Below are 16844 nucleotides of genomic sequence, written 5' to 3'. Positions count from 1 at the left end.
TTGCATAGCATACTTTTGATTAGTACATACTATATACTTGTACTGTACATTCAACTGTATAATGGAACATGTGGCCGTGGTTATACTTATCTGCAAGTATCGAATCATCATCAATCATCAACAAACATCACCCCGACACACACACACCACCGGATTCTGTGTTGATGCTGAAACATTCATAATGAAAAACGCTTCACACTCGAGTGTTTATCCTGCAAAATCACGGACGTTGTTGACATTTCGAAGACCCCCCCCCCCTCTGGCTCCAAAGCTTTTGAGAATGCTGCACCTATTATTGGTACAAGTACAGATTTTTTTACAGTTATTTATTTATGAAAAAGGTAAATAATCCTAGGTGGATTAATATAGTTAATAGATAATAAGCCTTGCGTACCTCTATGCCTGATAGACCTCTATGATGCACAGCCACTGTCGGCTGGGGTGAGTGACCTCACCCCAGCCTGACCAGGAGAGAAACAGAGAAACGGTTTCTCTTCTATACACTGATAATGAGATATCAGCTGACATGTAGAAGCGCACGTGATCGGTTCTCCCAGGGAACAACTTTATAGATAAATACTTCAAAATGAACAGGCCCCCCCCCCCACCAGCCCCCCACGATATACACTCGCCCCGAACGTTCACCGTTCAACGTGCGAGTCTCAAGCACCGCATTTCGCTAATAGAACCCCTCAGATCATTATCAAAGCACTATTTGGCTCTCTGCAATATTTTAATTAGTTTATAGTCTCTATTTAACCCATCAGGGGCTCTTTGAAGCCCTCTGTTTTAGTGTTTAAGTCCACTGATGAGCAAAGTGTAAATGAACACACACAAGCCCACCACCCACCACCCCTCGGTGTGTTTTTTTCCAACGCTGTCTACCCAGACCCTGTCTCGCTTGCATCTCCTTTCTCCCTTTAGTCCCTCCTCCTTATGTTTTTTGCCCATTGAAATCCAGTTAATTGAAGGGGTCTTTCACCACCACACATGAAGAGGGCCTGAATTAGCATCCCTTTCTGCCCATTGGAAAAGCTCACATGTGGACGTTCCACGCTTTGATGTGAGAAGCACGCTTTTCTCTGCGCAAGGCGGCAGGCTTCCTGAAATGGGCCTGAAATGAGCTGATGAGCCCGCTGTTAGGGCCCAAATGTAGATGCGTCCATGTGTTGCAAAACGCTTAATCTTTTAATTGATCACCTTCCGCATGGCCTATTCTCTGTGCCGCCCCCCCCACCCCTACTCTTTTACGTTAATCAGAATCACATTTTGAAAATGACCTGAATTGCTTTTCAAAGGGACATGGGGGGGGGGTGGAGGGGAGCGTGGCATATCCTGTTTTAGAAAGGAGAATGGAAAGCTTTGCGCAAAGAAGAGATTAAATGCACAAATGCACACTCGTAGAGCTGTGTCTCTTAATGCCTGCTTAAATGGATTTGATTACAACAAAAAACATTACATTATTACAATATTTAACATTTTCTGTTTGTGTGTGTGTGTGTGTGTGTGTGTGTGTGTGTGTGTGTGTGTGTGTGTGTGTGTGTGTGTGTGTGTGTGTGTGTGTGTGTGTGTGTGTGTGTGTGTGCGCGAGAGACAGGATAGAGACATGCCTATTTGAGAAAAAAGCTTGTATTGAGAAAGAAGCAGATATTCTTGTATTTTTATTTTTATGGAGGCAGATCAAAGTTGTGCAACAGCAAATTGACCAGGAAAGTATGTATGGAGTTAGTGTGCTTGATGGAAGGGAGAGGGAGAGGGGAGGGGCTTGCGTGTATGTGCACGGACTGGCAATCTGCATCCCTTGTTTTATAGAAAGTGCATACAATATACAGATATATACATTTTTTAAAGAATATAAATTGAAATTATTTATATGTATATATAACAACTAAAGATACAATTGGCAGTGCTTATCAAAATATATGGTTTACTGGTATATGGATCTCCATTTGCTGTATTAATTTTATATAAATTAAATGTTTGGAATATCTGATACATTTTTTAATTTATTAATGCATTATTTTTGTTTCTCTAAATTGCTTTAGTCTCTAATTAAAAAATTGAATTAAGCTACATTAATATAGCAATATCAACGTAACGTAACCCATTAAAAGGCAATAAAGGCTTAAAAATAATTGCACTAGGGCATATCCTTCATTCTCTTTTAATTTTGACGCAAAAATATTTTTCCTCAACAGTTATCTCCTTTTTTATCAAAGGCTTATCAATTAATTTAGATGACCTATTATCAGTGGTATCTCTATACTTAATACTGCATTTTTTTAATAGGCTTCTCTTAACGCAAAATGTTCAAAATATATTTCCGAATCCCAAGGCAGCTATACCCACCAACGAAGTCTATTGTCCTATTGTAATTAATAGGCCTATTATGATTGTTATTCCCAAATTACTGCAAGCAGTCCCAAAATGTGTATAGGCCTATCTGTATTGTTACTGTCATGGTGGGCTGAAACGGCCCTCTGTAACCCTGCCAATCACCATCGATGACATTTATGGGTTTACACTACCAAACATGCAGTGCATTCTAAATCATCACACTGTAACCAGAAGGATATATTCTAGAATGTATTTTAGGTAAATCGAAATGCTTCAATTTCTATTTCAATAAATAGTTTTTTTCCATTGACCACTTTTCAGCCATGCAACAAGCGTCTCTGAATATCAACAATACATTGTATATTATCATTTAATTGGGAACGGAACGGATCATGGCTATACAATCAACAAGACATATTCTTAAATGGACATTGAAGACATGTGGTAATATAGACCTACATGGATAACATTAACTGCTCGTTTTTACACAGTGCCCATAGAAGACAGATCTAAATATGAGCTATGCATAGCCTATTAAAAATTAGAAAATATGTTATTTACACGCATTCAGTCCATTTCTCCGCAGCTCGGAGTCCCAGACAGCCATGTGCGGTCTGTGGCCCGCTGGATGCAGCGGGCAGGGGTACAAAGAGGGCCGTTTCAGCCCACCATGACAGTAACAATACAGATACACACATTTTGGGACTGCTTGCAGTTATTTGGGAATAATAATAGGCCTAATAATTACAATAGGATAATATAATAACAATATCAGTAATAATAGGATGAAATAAGAGATGGTATAATCATAATAATAACAGAATAATTATGAAAGGTCCTAATAAAGAATTATCCGACAATATGCCATTGACAATAGTAGGCCTACGCCTATTGTGTACATTTAGACAATAATCGAAAAAGTGTAAATATATTATTTTGACAGTGTGTGTCAAAATAACAAAACCAAAAAGCCTTTAGTAACAAGCTGTGCTTGGTAAGAAATTCGCTATTGAAAAGTGCAGAAGGAATTATGGTGTATTTCCCATCGATTATAAACAGTAGGCTAGGCCTATTTAAATACTGCGTAATGGAATATTATAATACTACTACAACTACGAATAAAAATAAAACAAACAATATTCATAACAATATTAACAATAGCCTCCATAATTTAAAAAAATGCAATATTGTCATGCTCGTTATATTGACGTGGTCATATACTATTTACGAAGCAACATAGCCGCCGCCTCTTATCGAAAGGGAAAGTCTGTAGATTCTTTACACTTGTGTTTTTTCGTCGTCCCGTTTATAAAACAAACACCACGCAGGGCAGCCAGGCCTACTATAGTAAATGCTCCGGGGAGCAAATGTCCTCCTCGATGTCCACATCGTCCTCGTCCTCGTCCTCGTGCAGCAGGTAGGAGCCGGGCTCCGTCCCGCCCTTCAGCTCCTCCGCGTGCTTCTCGTTCACTTCGCTCTCGCTCGAGTTCTCCGTGGACCGGGGGTCCGTGTCACTCGAATGTTTCCGATCGTCCTGTGCCTTCCTCAGCTGTTTCTTGTGCTTCATCCGCCTATTTTGAAACCACGTTTTCACCTGTATATGCGTTAAAAAAATAGACAAAAAAACAAGTATCAATAAACAAGCCTGCTTTAAAATATTATTTTAAAGGCCCTATTTGGGGTAGTCAAGTGCTTTTTTCAGATGTCTTCTGACCTGTGTTTCTGAAAGACTCAACGCCGTGGCAAGCTCCACTCTCTCGGGCGTTGACAGGTACCGCTGGATCTCGAACCTCTTCTCGAGGCCGGACAGCTGCGAGTCGGAGAACACTGTGCGAGCCTTCCTTCGCCGGCAGTGCTTGCCCGGCAGCTCGGGGTGATGCTGAAACAACGCGGGCATTTGCATCCCTATCAGGTGTAATATAGTACGGTTAAAATCCAACATACACCCAACGGTATTCAACAAGTATGTATTTTTGAAATGTCCAATCGATCACTTTATTATATACATAGGGATAATAATTAAAATAAATAGTAGTCATAACCGACTATATATTCTTTACTAAACGAATCGAATTAAAAATGAATAAAGAAAAATGAATTTATTATGCTACAATAACATAGCCTAATTTCTTTTTCGATTGATCCATCACCTTTTTTTCCATTATTAAGCATGTGCCCCTTCAGATGAATGTGATTAACAAACTGGTTACTTAGTCTACACACTCAAATTATAAAACTGACATGACTTAACTAAAACTTTAAAATTTAGATTTTAGCCTAAACCCTGGCTATAGGCCTAGTCTTGTTTAGTGATTTTCTTGTTTTTATCTTTCAAACAGCTCGTAGATAAACACACAGCCTGGTAAACAGGTGCATGGGTCTTACCAGATGTGAAGAAGTACTGGTGGTGCTCCGGCTTGTGGAGCCCGTGGTGCGGGTGCGCCAGGATCGGTGTGGGCATCAGCGGGTATCCGTACTCCAGGAGGGGCATCCGAGACGCCAGGGAGCTCGAGAACGGCGAGTGTATCACTTCCCGCAGGGGCTTGGGCTTGTGTAACAAGATGTCCTCGATGAAGAAAGATGTGGATCTCTGTGTCGGCATCTGCGGCGCCGGAGACGTATAATTCATACTCATACTCATACTCATAACTTTTCAAAAATTGAATTCACTGTTCATCGGTCCTCTCTTCTTTTTATATCGCTGTGTGGAGACACACATAGAAAAACAAAGTCTCACTTCTATCGACCCCCAAGACGAGTGTGGTTATAGAGTACCTTGTGCGAGAGTTAGTGACTCTATTGGAGGGAGGAACACAGGTTTTAGATTCGGGGAGATTACTATTTATTCAAGGAGTGAAGTCGATTGTGAAATTGATTAGCGGAGAGCCAATAGCGCGTCAGCGGGGGCGGGGCAAAGAATGATTGTGCGCACATTAATTTGGAGTGGCGGAAGGAGGAGAAGCACTACAGGTTGTAACCAGCTGCGGCTCACTCAAACTTGCTTTGGCATTATCCCTTCAGCTGCTTGTGGAAAAGAGGCAGAACAACAAATTAGGTTGTTAGTGCTGTATGCTATGTTTCAGTGAGCGGCTTAAATGGCAATTTGTACTCAAACAAAGCCTAAACGTGCCTTATAAAAGAAAAAGGTAAATGAAACGGTTTTATTTAGGCCGACTATGATTTTAATTGCATGCCAACATCATTGTCATCCGTAGGGAGCGTTTTTTTTTTTTAAAGTTTTTATTTCATTATAAATGTAGGCTAGTTATCCAGGCTAATGTCGAAGTCTGATATTTCCAAAAATATGGCCGACTCGGAGCCTCTCTCCATGGGCTTTTCAGGCTGTGTTGCCACGAGAGGATTAGACAAGACTACGGGTCTGTCTAGTAATCTTGCCCAATTTGTCTGTAATTGTTGGCATTGAAATCTGGGAGAGTACAAGTGTTGCTCCGGTGCCATTTGTGTCGGAAGCCGTTTGCTATAATTTGTTGATATCGTGTTGTCATCACATTTCCAATCATGCCGGCTAATGTGAAAGTGTCTTAATGTAGGCAGAATTCTCGCTGCAATGCTATTAGGCAATTAAGTGAGATGTTACAGCGGAAGTTGTAATCCTCGGGCTCGAGGACAGGATTTCCATTCGATCTGATAGAATGCTAATTATTAAAATTATATTATGCAGGGAAGTGTGTTGTATAAACTCCAGACTACAATTTGAAGTTGTTATTGTCAAAAACGGCAAATATATTTTAATAATCATTATAATAATGGTGTATTCTTGAGGTCTAGTAGGCTTTTTCAGTTGTTTTACCTGGTTCCCTGCATTTATTTATTTCACAAATGGAAAACTCGTAAGCTCAATAAAAACGGTAGACCTTTACAACAATGTTGACCGAATGTGGACGTTCTGTTCACTCTCTTTAAAGAGCGCGTCAGGATAACAGGATTTGCTTTTAGAAGAAAATTAGAAAGTAAATGAACAAATGGGGACGAAATCGCCTTTACGCGCTGATCAATAGGATCCGTTCCCTTGGTTCGTCCAAAGCTGCTTTTAGCTGCCATTTCATCAGGGGACGAATGCGGGGGAGACCAGGTAGTGCGTCACTCCCTAAGTGGTACATTGCGATAAGAGGCTTGCGATGCTGCATTCAGCTCAGACTTCAAAAACACAGATAGCCTATAGTTACACCTGGATTCAGGTTCCCAAACATGAGTTGTGTTCATTAAGAATTGCAAAAAGTGTGTGTGTGTGTGTGTGTGTGTGTGTGTGTGTGTGTGTGTGTGTGTGTGTGTGTGTGTGTGTGTGTGTGTGTGTGTGTGTGTGTGTGTGTGTGTGTGTGTGTGTGTGTGTGTGTGTGTGAGACAAAACTGTTGTGGTGTTCCCTGTGGACTTTTCATTCCGTTAAGGAGTTCATTTGAAGAGTCAAATAAGTCTACCTATTGCCAGCCATGTAGGCAAAGTTATCCTTTTGTTAGAAATTAATAATAATTCATTGTGGCGCATCCTGACAGGACTCACAAAAGAATATGGAGTTGAAGAGAAAGGCCAGGGTCTTAAATATGACGCTGTATCAAGGTAAGCAACACTTCCCACAAATACATACTTTTCTACACTTGTTCATGTAAGTGTGATATTTCGGCACATTCCACAAATTGCTTATTTTATGTAGTTGCAGATGATGATACGGTAATCAAACACACTAACACAAACAGAATCTATTCGTAGCACTTAGGTGGGCAAGTTCTTAAACAAAAACGGTCTAAAGGGATGAAATTCAACCAAAGAGTAAGCAATATAAAAGCCGGAGGCACATTTTCCATGTTTTTTTTATTGAAATCACTGAAACGTTGGTCATTTTCCAGAGCCAACGCTGCGGGGCTCATGTTGCTGGTCAGATTGAAGCCAATAGAAAGGTTGCAACTCTCGCCGTCGTTCTCATTGATGATGGCCAAGACGTACAAATAAATCAGTGAGAGTTCCTTGGGCACTCGTGCATCTTGTAGGCACACATATAAAATATCCCTGAAGCAGAAAGAGAAAAACAACATTCAACATATATTTCGTGTGGCCTTAGGGTATTAAATTAGTGGATCAAACGCAGACTCTCGGGTTTAAAATAAAAGGGTTTAGGCCTACATGCAGCTTGAATTAGCTTGTCTGATACACACTTTAAGAACAGGTACATGTGTCGCAATATGGCAGTTTATCCTGTGTAAAACTATTGACGATTTAAACATCTATGGAGTTGCTTTTAATATTTTTGTATGTATACATGGAAACAGGCTCATGCCGATATGTCCGATTTTGGTCTGACTGATTGTCTTTATTTCGGAAATATGTGCTGCCGATTCAGTTATTTTCATGTGTTTTAAATTAAAAGAAAAAATCACAACAAATTCCCAGCATGCATCACAGAGACTCATCATGGAGTCTAAAGAGCGGTCAGGAGTACTTCCTGGTGGCCCCCAGCCGGGGCCTAGTGGCCCTAGCCCATTAGGGCTCATAAGAGCCTTCTCTGTATGTAAAACCCTGCGGTTGATACAAACATGGACGTACCTATTCCTATTCCATTTACACACCAAGAAATCAAATCATTATTTTTATAATTCACCCTGATGCTAAAGCTAATGCCAAATGTGGAGCGTCCTCCTAGTATATATTCAACAATGACTTCCAATGAACAGGTGTGTTGTTTGAATATTTTGAAGTCATCTGTGCTGCGCAAATGCCACAAATCAGATACTGTAGCTATAGCCTACTAATGGAGAGGGCCATGTTGATGTAGCTGGTGGCTGGTAGCAGGTGTAGGGTGTGTATGTGTTCGTGTTTGTGTGTGTCGGGGTGCAGCGTTTACCTGAGAAGAATGTGAGAACCACGGACACCCAGCCAATGATGTAAGACCAGGAGAACCTCCAGTTCCCGTATCGTTTCCCAAAGTAGTTGATGGTCACCCCCGTGTACACGGCCATGGCCAGCAACACTAAAAAGCCTGCAGGAGTACATGAGGTGCAGTAATGAGGTACACCCTAAGCTTACAGTTGTCTCATGTCATACACGTACAGTCCATGCAGGCAGGGGCGGTTTGGTTTTTATGTTTTTCAGAGTAGAAGTGTAAGATGAGACAATTGCCTTGTTTTAGATTGAACAATGCGGTTTATTTAAATAATAGTAATGGATTAAACTATTTCTAAAAAGCTTTAGCAAGCAGTGAATCTAAATCGCCACAACCGGCTTTGTGATGAAAACCCAGCAAAAACCCGACTTACATGAGATGAAGAACAAAATGCTGGCAGCAAAGGTTTTGTCAAATCTGTCAAAGGAGGAGTAGTGGATGAAGGCCATGATGCCGATGATGATGCCGACAAAGCATGCGAGCAGCGACAGGATCATGAGGGCACGCGTGGCGTCCAAGTGGGCTGTGTTGGAAGGAGGGGGGGGGTCAAAGGTCAACGAAGCAGGGTTGGCTTCAGGCTTAAATGCAGGTCAAGGCAGGTGAGCGACATGCGGCGTGTGTCCATCCAGGCAATTAAGCTTAGTCCAAAGACAGGGAGGGCCTCAACCTTAAACACAATACCCTACATCTCAAAAAACGATAAATCTATAGTCAGTACGCTAGTGTTCTTCCTATGGCGAAATGCAACAGACAAAAGGCTACTGACAGTGATACTAATAACAACAGTTAACACAAGCACAGATGTAACGCACGGCCGTGGAGCCCAGCGGTCTTTACCGATAGTGTCGTTGTGTGTGAAGCATTTCCCCGGCATACAGTAGCGCCACAGGCCTTGGTGCATGTAGTTGTTGGACTGCCGATACTGCATCCAATAATCGGTTGCTGTGGAAACAATCAGGAGGATGTTCCCTACGCCAGCACAGAACAACCCTCCGCCCATAAAGCTGTACATTCTGCACCTGCGGAGACACACAAACACACCAGATCGTAAGGTCATTGAGCATCAGGAATCATCAATGGTACACACACACACACACACACACACACACACACACACACACACACACACACACACACACACACACACACACACACACCGCGCTCAGGAACAGAAGGTCTATGTGTCAGTAACTATGTGAAAATGAACATGTTATTTCCCCAGGATTGAGCTCCGGGGTGGCCTGTGAGTGTTCGCCCCACTTTGTTCTCTGGGAGATCAGTCAGAGAGAACAGAGCTTTACATAGACTCTCTTTTTTATAGCTATCGCAAGCCTCGATCACCCTTGCAGCTTTGATACTTGCCCATTGTTCCACCTGGACACGGTGTGACCCTCACCGTCCCCGGGCGCATCACTAACCCTGTCATGGAGGGTTTTTCTATACAATTTAGCAAAGGATACAAATAGGCACTCAACATAATTTTCAACCTCGAAAACAAAGAATTCTGAATTTAACAATTTTTGCCTCATTGTTATTATTGTTAATCTTTTAACCAATGTTCTTCATGTTAGTTCCTCATTATTGTCATATTTTGTGATAATTGAGCCTAAATCCAATTTTCTAAAAGCCCCACTTCTAAAATAAGCAATTTTTCTTAGCCAGAGGATTATGTTTATTCCATAATCTTAAAATTGTGATTTTCTTTTTACCAACCCACCCGATTTGAGTACCCAGTACCCCCCCCCCCCCCTCCCCCCCCCGCTTGCGATTAACATTTGTTTGGTTACACACAGACCTTTTTCATAATAAAAGGGAATGTTGTAAATAATTTAATCAGGGCGCAATTCTATTTCTTGAATCAAATACAAATGTCAGAACACGCAAAGAGTTCAGCATGACGCTACGATTTCCATGCACGCCACCAAATCATAAAGCCCCATCACAGATGCATCTTTGACATATTCTCGTTTTTTCAACCTTACCTCGAGTTAACCCCTTCTTTTTCGAAGACGTTTTATAAAGACTGCTGCCTGACAAAACGGAAGGAGATCTTGCAATTCCAAGACCAGGCAGATTTCCAGCAAGCTAACAGCACTACTGTTTGAGCGGGTGGGAGAGTCGAGTCAAGGGGTACAACAAACAGCGGCTCGACACAATGGGCCCACGCCGGCTGCTGGCCAATCGCCGCACAGCCGTTTTGTCGTTTGGGGAATCTGCTGAAAAAACAGAAAAGGCGAAAGCTGGGTGGGTTGAAGTGATACTGATGACTGCATGGGTTTGATTGAAAGAGGAGCGGGGAGCGGACGTCAGCAGGGAGCTGGGCACGGGGTCCATCCATACAGCTGTTGCCCCCTGGTTCATTTCTGAACCAAATTCACAATGCTCATCATATATACCTGTACATCGTTGTGTTATACTCATTGTGATATGTTATAAGCTTACATTTTCAAATGATCATATTCATGTAACCATTATAATTATCATTTGTTATGGTAGCTGATTGCCAAAATACGATTTTCATACATAACTTGGTACACATTTGGTATTTATTTAAAACGTTATACTGGCTATTATGACCATGTTTTTTTATAAACCATTGTTTGTGTTCCTCTTATATAATATCTTTATGATTACCAAGTTCTGTTAAATAACTAATTCATATACATTTTCGATGCAATTCAAAAGTATTAAAAACCGAACAAATGCACTAAAGTTTATATAGTGAATTGTAACAGTTTAAAATAATCCCATTTGTCTCTGAGCTATGGTCCAAAAGCAAAGTAGCTTAAACACACCAATTTGTTAAATTCAGTACTCAAAATTATAGACCATTTTGAAATGGGAAAAGTGCATATTTTTGGAGAATGAGTTGAGAAGACGTGTAGTTGTTTCCCACTCCTTCATCGGTTACAACGTATGATAGCAACTTGTATGGTAGCATGGCAGTTGATCGTTTCACCACTGCAAATGAAACGCTTCAAACCAATGAGGAATAAAAAATAAATTGGCTTCATATAATGTTACATAGGCAGCAATCTTGGATCTAGCAGTCATACTATGTCAAAGCAGAACCTGCTAGCCAGAGCCTGGCCCAGAACCAAAAGCTGAAGGGTGGAGTTATCCCTTGTTTCCTGTTTCTTTGTGCAGATTTCTAGTGAAGACAAACTGATTCGAAGGATGAACTTGTGGATGAAGCTCTCAGAAAGGGATTTTAATATGCTTGTGTCTACAGTGCCCAGTATACATGTTGATGATTTGAAACATTTACTATTTATTGAGACGTTTGTGCGAATTGCCAATTACGTGCTAACTAATGCCCGCCTCCAGTAACATGGATGTTCGAAAACAAATTTGAAGAGAATAAACTAAAACGCCCCATTCGCCCAGATCTGAGCTTGTCTGCCATCAGACTTTAACGTTAACCTAAAGTCTGATTTGTAGTAGAGTACATAGAAACCGATTCATATCATTTTTTTTTGTTACTTGCTAATTCACTAACCCTCCTAGCTCCTAATTGATATGTCTGAAGGTAAAAATGTCCCAGACTGCAGCTGGCAGTGTATTCAAGACTGGTCTGTCGGCCGGGGGCCCGAAGGCCCATCAGTACGTCCAGTCTGCTCGGGAGACCCAGTGTCCCCGGGAGTCTATCTCCACCTCCAGTTGTAACTCATTCGCCCTCCCTTTGCTTTGACACGCACACAAACCCCCAAGATGAAAGGAGAAGAGTGGCTCCATTACCTGCATTATAGCAAGTTGCTCAGGCCAATTGACAACAACAAAATGCCCCAGCAAAAAGGATTTTTTTCCCCCTCCCTGAGATTTGAGTGCCGTACTTACATCTAACTTCATTTTTATAGACCACGGCCTATTTTCTTCCATTTGGAGCATGGCAGCCAGAAGGGCATTTGATGTCCTTCCCCCATTGCGCAATCAAAGTGGACAATATGGCTGTGTGAAGGAAGAGCAAATCCAACGTTTCCTTGGATCCATCTAGCTTTTGAGACATTAATTTTGTTATGGAAAGTCCACGCTTATGTACAGCCACGGGGCTGCTTAGGAGCTCAGGAGGCATCGAAGGGAGTTGGGGCGGTACACCCGGCCTGGGCTGAATAATAACATGACAAGGGGGATTCCACAGGACAAAGACATACAAATACAAACACACCAACGAGGATGGCTTGGTGCAAACAGGACTACACCGCGGCGCCCTGGTGCTGAATTTAGAGACTTTCAGACATGTTGCATGTGCTCGGCCACATGATACTGACGTGCAGGTTGGCCAATCAGGAAGAGCACAGCTTCACCCGTCCATCTGGCTTCTTATAGGTCGCTCGCCCTTGTAAAAGCAGAACTATGCCAACATGTATTTCAGCCTGTATGAAAAAACTATCCTTGGATGATCTTTAGAATGACGAGAGCATTCGATGGGTGTCAACTTTGGGTATGTGTAACTTGCATTTGAAACTGCCTTTGGATGGGTTAGAGTTAAGACATGGATGATGTTTGAACAGAGGCGATGACGGATATGAGGCCAACCAGGAAAAAAACTGAAAATAACCGGCGGAGCTCCAAAACGACAATTTAATGGAAAATGTGAAGTTATGGACATTAGTGTTCAAAATGCTTCTAAAACCTTTATGCTACCCTGTAAATGGTTAAATCAACTCCTACGAATTGCATTTTTTGAAGCCTTCAAATGGCTAATTTGTGCAGCAAGTGCTTTCAGCGTTTCTCCTCGGTGGAATAAAGCGATGTCTCTAATCATAAGAGCATGGCAGCCTCCGCGTCGCTCCACCCCCCCCCCCCCCCACAGCCGCTGCCCGCCAGAGAGCACCGCGGACGACGGGAGAGAAACCTTTCCACTTAACCACTTAAATGAATATATCAAGAAACTAATTTGCCATTTTAATTGCGTGATTTAGGAGGACGCTACTTCACTTGCCCCCCTTCCATCTCAGTTGATTTCCAATGTGAGCGCACATTAGATTGATCTATGAAAGACTGCAGAAATCACAACACTTAAGTCTTTTCATTTTCCCCTCCCTAATGAAATAATTGAAATTCCTGTCAGTGACTGCACTTAAGGCTCACACTGCAAACATGGCACACATGCTCGAGACCGGTGTGTGTTGTGAAAGGCCTCCCTTTTAGTTCTGGATTTCGTTTGTTGCCTTTGTCTGTCGTTTGGTCTTTTACGGCTTTCCTTTCCGACTCTTTCGTTCTTTGTCTATTTACTTCCCTCTGCCACAAATTTTGTGTATTTTCTTTCTCTCTGCCTCATTCTCTCTGTCACTTTCTTTCTTTCTATGTTTTAGTTACAGATCCGCGGCCTCCATCTTCTTGGCCCAGTAATGGAGCACAACATCTATGTCATTGTGATTTCTCCGTCCCATTAAGTGATTGCTTGCAAAAAAAAACGAAAAAATGGCTGGGGACATCTCTGCTGATATGCTCTCTGAAATAGCACTGGCGGACAATACAAACACATTATTGTGTCCCATTTTCTCCCAGCCACAAGGATATCCATTAGAGTGGCACACAGCCCTAAATATTTTTCCATTTTCTCCCTCACCAAACTTGACTTTATATATTATTTCTGCCTCTGTTTTGTCATTTGCAGCCACAAATTATATCAGGGAAAAGCCATCTCGTGGCTTGTGGCTCCTCTTCCCAGGGCTATTTGCTGAGACTTGAATCTGAAGTGTCAAAATGGGCCCCCTGTTGTGGCTAATAATAAATGACAGCAAGGTGGTTTTAGTACAGAGAAGTTGCCAGACATGGGAAACTTTCCCTCTTCTTGCAGCCTTCTGTTGGCCTGTGCAGACAATGGATGCTATATGAACATAAAGTACAGTGCTATATTTAACATTGACGCACATTTCCTATATGTAGGTAGATATATTATACCATATACACTAGAAAAGATAATGTATATAATATTTATACTATTACTGGACTGAAAGATGGATGTATAAGCTAGCTTTAGACATACACTGCATTCATCTTATTTGTGTCTGTGAATTTTGCAATATTTGAAGGATCTGTTGCACATTAGTTTCTCTTTCTGTATTTCATTTTTTTTTAGCCTTGAGAAATACTTCAGATTAGCAACATTAAGTATTCGTATTAATTGGTATGGCAAGGGATTTTTCTATCAATTATTAGCAGCTTATTATTTTAGCGCACAATTAATTATCTCAGGCAGCCTTTGTCTGTGCAGTATGATACACATTTTAAACAGTCACACAACGTGTTGAAGTGTAAAACGCGGTCCAAGGGCCAAATATATCTGCACACTAGTAAAATGATTGGCACTCAGGCCCGGTAAGCACTTGGAACTGGAGGGGCATTGCGCTATGATAAGCACAATACCCTGTAAACATGGCTGTAAGCCTGATGTGCCGACAGACGGGTCAAGCTCCAGTCCAAGGGATCCAGACAGCTCAGTCCCTCCGGCGGCAGGAGGAAGCCCAAAGGCCACCCGGCCCCCGTTGGGCTGACATTCTCATCGTGTCTTGCCCATTAATTCTGTCATTGTTGCTGCCCCGGCCTCCTGGTGTCCTATCACAGACTCAATAACCACTGCTTAACCAAGGCCCATTGGCAATTCCCAGCCCCACCTCCCCCTCTCTTCTTTTGCACAACCCTTCCACCTTCTCTCTCACCCCCCCCCCCCCCCCCTCCCCCACACTCTTTCTATCTTTGTTTATTTTACCAGTGACCCCTTTTTTCTTGATCCAGTGTTGGTTCATTTTCTTTCTGTATTGTTCATCGTCCCGATTTCTCTTTCCTTCTTCGGTGTCTTCGCCACCAGTTCAATCCCCCCTTTCTTTCTCTCTTTTGCTCAACCTCTCTCCCTCTCCCTCTCTCTCTCTCTCTCTCTCTCTCTCTCTCTCTCTCTCTCTCTCTTTCAGCACTAAGCCCTCTGACAGCATGCGGGTGTGCAGTGCAACTGTCAGTACACCCGCCGTGGCGGCGGCCTTTCACTCCGACAAGGCCCAGCCTCAATAGAGCCATTATTGCCCTGTAATTGTGGAAGTCAAACCCAATTAAGGAAATCTGCGCGGGGGGGCTAGCCTTCGCCGTCTCCCACCTCCCGGCCCCCTTTTCCCCTTTTCTCCCGCTCGCGCTCACTTTGCTCGAGGCTCGACTTCATCCGGTTGTCAGAACAAGTGAACGGCACGGACCCCCGACGGAGGAGGGCTGGCGGTGCAGGAGAGAGAGGGTGGGAGGCCAAGGGGGGGGGGGGGCGTGTTGGCGCATCTTGCTAATGGAGTTCTCGCTGGTCATTTGCTCCCCCTAAGTGAGCAAGAAGAAAAACCAGGAGGCCAGGCGTGTGGCGTGCTCCCAGCCCTCAGGGAGGAAATGGAAAGCCCTTCCCGGTGAAGGCGCAAAGTATGAGAGGGCGAGAGGGAGAGACGTGTAATATAAAAATGCAAGAGGTGGACAAAAGCCGTTTAATCCGCGGAAGAAAGGGAGCGTGGAGAGAGAAGGGTGAGGTGGTGGTCCGGGTGGTGGGGGGTGGGAGGGGCGCCACTGGGACCCCGTCGCTGGGACCAGACTCTTCCTTTCAGTGGGGTTGGTCGCTTCCCAAGAGAGGTTCATCCTCCTGAGAGGAGCAGTTGGTGGTCGAATTAAAGGAGCGTGGGTAAAATCAGCTGTTTACCATTTGAGGAGACGGACCACTTCTTTAACAAAAGCTTGCTGCCGAAATCAAAAACGTACAAACCTACCGAAACATGCAAGCAAATTAAATATCCAAATAATCTGAACGAATTTCGTCTCCCTTACAGTTTGACAGACGAAAGGGCCCTTTTGAGGTCCACTCCAGCATGGCTTCATCCGAGCATGGCGTGGCTGACCGGGGCAACACCCCACGGGCAACAAGCCCCGGGCAAAAGGCCCCGGGCAAAAAGCCCCGGGCTCGGGTGCACGTGTTTTCAACCCACTAAATTAGCCCTGTATGGCATTCAACAGACGCTAATTAATCATTATCTACACCGCGGCCTGTTAGTATGACCTCTTTGCAGGCCGTGAGTTAGTGTGTGTGTGTTGAGGGGGGGGGGCGAGGGCGTCGAAACATACGAGGCGATGATGTCGTTCGCCGCGGCGCGTTGTCCTGTTGAATAAGAGCACTCAGCCGATTGATTCAAATGTGTGTGATCTCACGCCTCTTTCACACCCACTCTTTGTTACCTTCAGAATGGAGGGGTCATTATGGGTCAGTGGGCTTGTGCGCACACACGCACACACACCCAGACACGCAGCGCACAACACAACACACACACACAGCCATTGACAGGATATGTTTTGTTTTGTTGCCCTGCACTGGTTGTGTGTTTGTGTGTGTGTGTGTGTGTGTGTGAGTGTGTGTGTCTGTGCCTGGCACAGGTCTGTCGACAATGTGTGTTGGGTGAAACGATTTTTGTGGTTTATTTTCTGTCATTGTGTTTTTAACCCTCTCCTTGATGTAAGCGAGTCTATCTCTGTAATGTGTCTGCTTTTTTCAGTCTTTATGTGAATTTCTGTGATTGTGTCCTCGCAAATGTGTATGCGCCCATGTCCATAACGGGGAAAGGTGCTTATTGAGTGCTAAAGATACATCCTCCCTAC

General features: G+C 43.2%; 3 protein-coding genes across 4 annotated transcripts in view; 1 reads left to right on the top strand and 2 right to left on the bottom strand.

The window, feature by feature from the left end:
- Positions 1–2679: 2679 nt before the first annotated feature.
- On the bottom strand, positions 2680–5195 carry bsx (brain-specific homeobox). Of its 2 annotated transcripts, XM_056593496.1 has the most exons (4): positions 5113–5168; positions 4723–4939; positions 4052–4242; positions 2680–3931 (listed from the first exon to the last, which is right to left on the bottom strand). In XM_056593496.1, the coding sequence occupies exons 2-4, from the start codon at positions 4937–4939 to the stop codon at positions 3680–3682; spliced, it is 660 nt and encodes a 219-aa protein (XP_056449471.1). In that variant the 5' UTR covers positions 5113–5168; the 3' UTR covers positions 2680–3679. The 2 variants fall into 2 exon arrangements, with proteins under 2 accessions (XP_056449471.1, XP_056449470.1); XM_056593495.1 differs by having other exon boundaries at positions 4723–5195.
- Positions 5143–16844, top strand: part of ntm (neurotrimin) — a 336788-nt gene continuing 325086 nt past the window's right edge. Inside the window, exons 1-2 of the mRNA XM_056593493.1 lie at positions 5143–5483; positions 6850–6913. Coding sequence (XP_056449468.1) covers positions 6865–6913 — 49 coding nt within the window. The 5' untranslated portion in view covers positions 5143–5483; positions 6850–6864. The remainder of the gene's footprint in view (positions 5484–6849; positions 6914–16844) is intronic.
- Positions 7305–9243, bottom strand: lim2.1 (lens intrinsic membrane protein 2.1). Its single transcript, XM_056593497.1, has 4 exons — positions 9069–9243; positions 8605–8754; positions 8193–8327; positions 7305–7360 (listed from the first exon to the last, which is right to left on the bottom strand). Exons 1-4 carry the CDS (start codon positions 9241–9243, stop codon positions 7305–7307), a joined length of 516 nt encoding a protein of 171 aa, XP_056449472.1.

Source organism: Gadus chalcogrammus, chromosome 7, assembly GCF_026213295.1.
Source record: "Gadus chalcogrammus isolate NIFS_2021 chromosome 7, NIFS_Gcha_1.0, whole genome shotgun sequence".
NCBI lineage: Eukaryota > Metazoa > Chordata > Actinopteri > Gadiformes > Gadidae > Gadus > Gadus chalcogrammus.
This window is presented reverse-complemented; position numbering and strand designations above follow the sequence as displayed.

What these genes read in the sequence shown, in the direction of transcription:
- lim2.1 (XM_056593497.1), bottom strand. Translation starts at nt 9,243, where the DNA reads ATGTACAGCTTTATGGGCGGAGGGTTGTTCTGTGCTGGCGTAGGGAAC. An exon ending in CACACACAACGACACTATCG is followed by an intron (nt 8,755 to 9,068) that starts GTAAAGACCGCT and finishes CTTCCAACACAG; the next exon opens with CCCACTTGGACGCCACGCGT. An exon ending in CATTTTGTTCTTCATCTCAT is followed by an intron (nt 8,328 to 8,604) that starts GTAAGTCGGGTT and finishes GTACTCCTGCAG; the next exon opens with GCTTTTTAGTGTTGCTGGCC.
- bsx (XM_056593495.1), bottom strand. Translation starts at nt 4,984, where the DNA reads ATGAGTATGAGTATGAGTATGAATTATACGTCTCCGGCGCCGCAGATG. An exon ending in CCAGTACTTCTTCACATCTG is followed by an intron (nt 4,243 to 4,722) that starts GTAAGACCCATG and finishes TACACCTGATAG; the next exon opens with GGATGCAAATGCCCGCGTTG. An exon ending in TGAGTCTTTCAGAAACACAG is followed by an intron (nt 3,932 to 4,051) that starts GTCAGAAGACAT and finishes ACGCATATACAG; the next exon opens with GTGAAAACGTGGTTTCAAAA.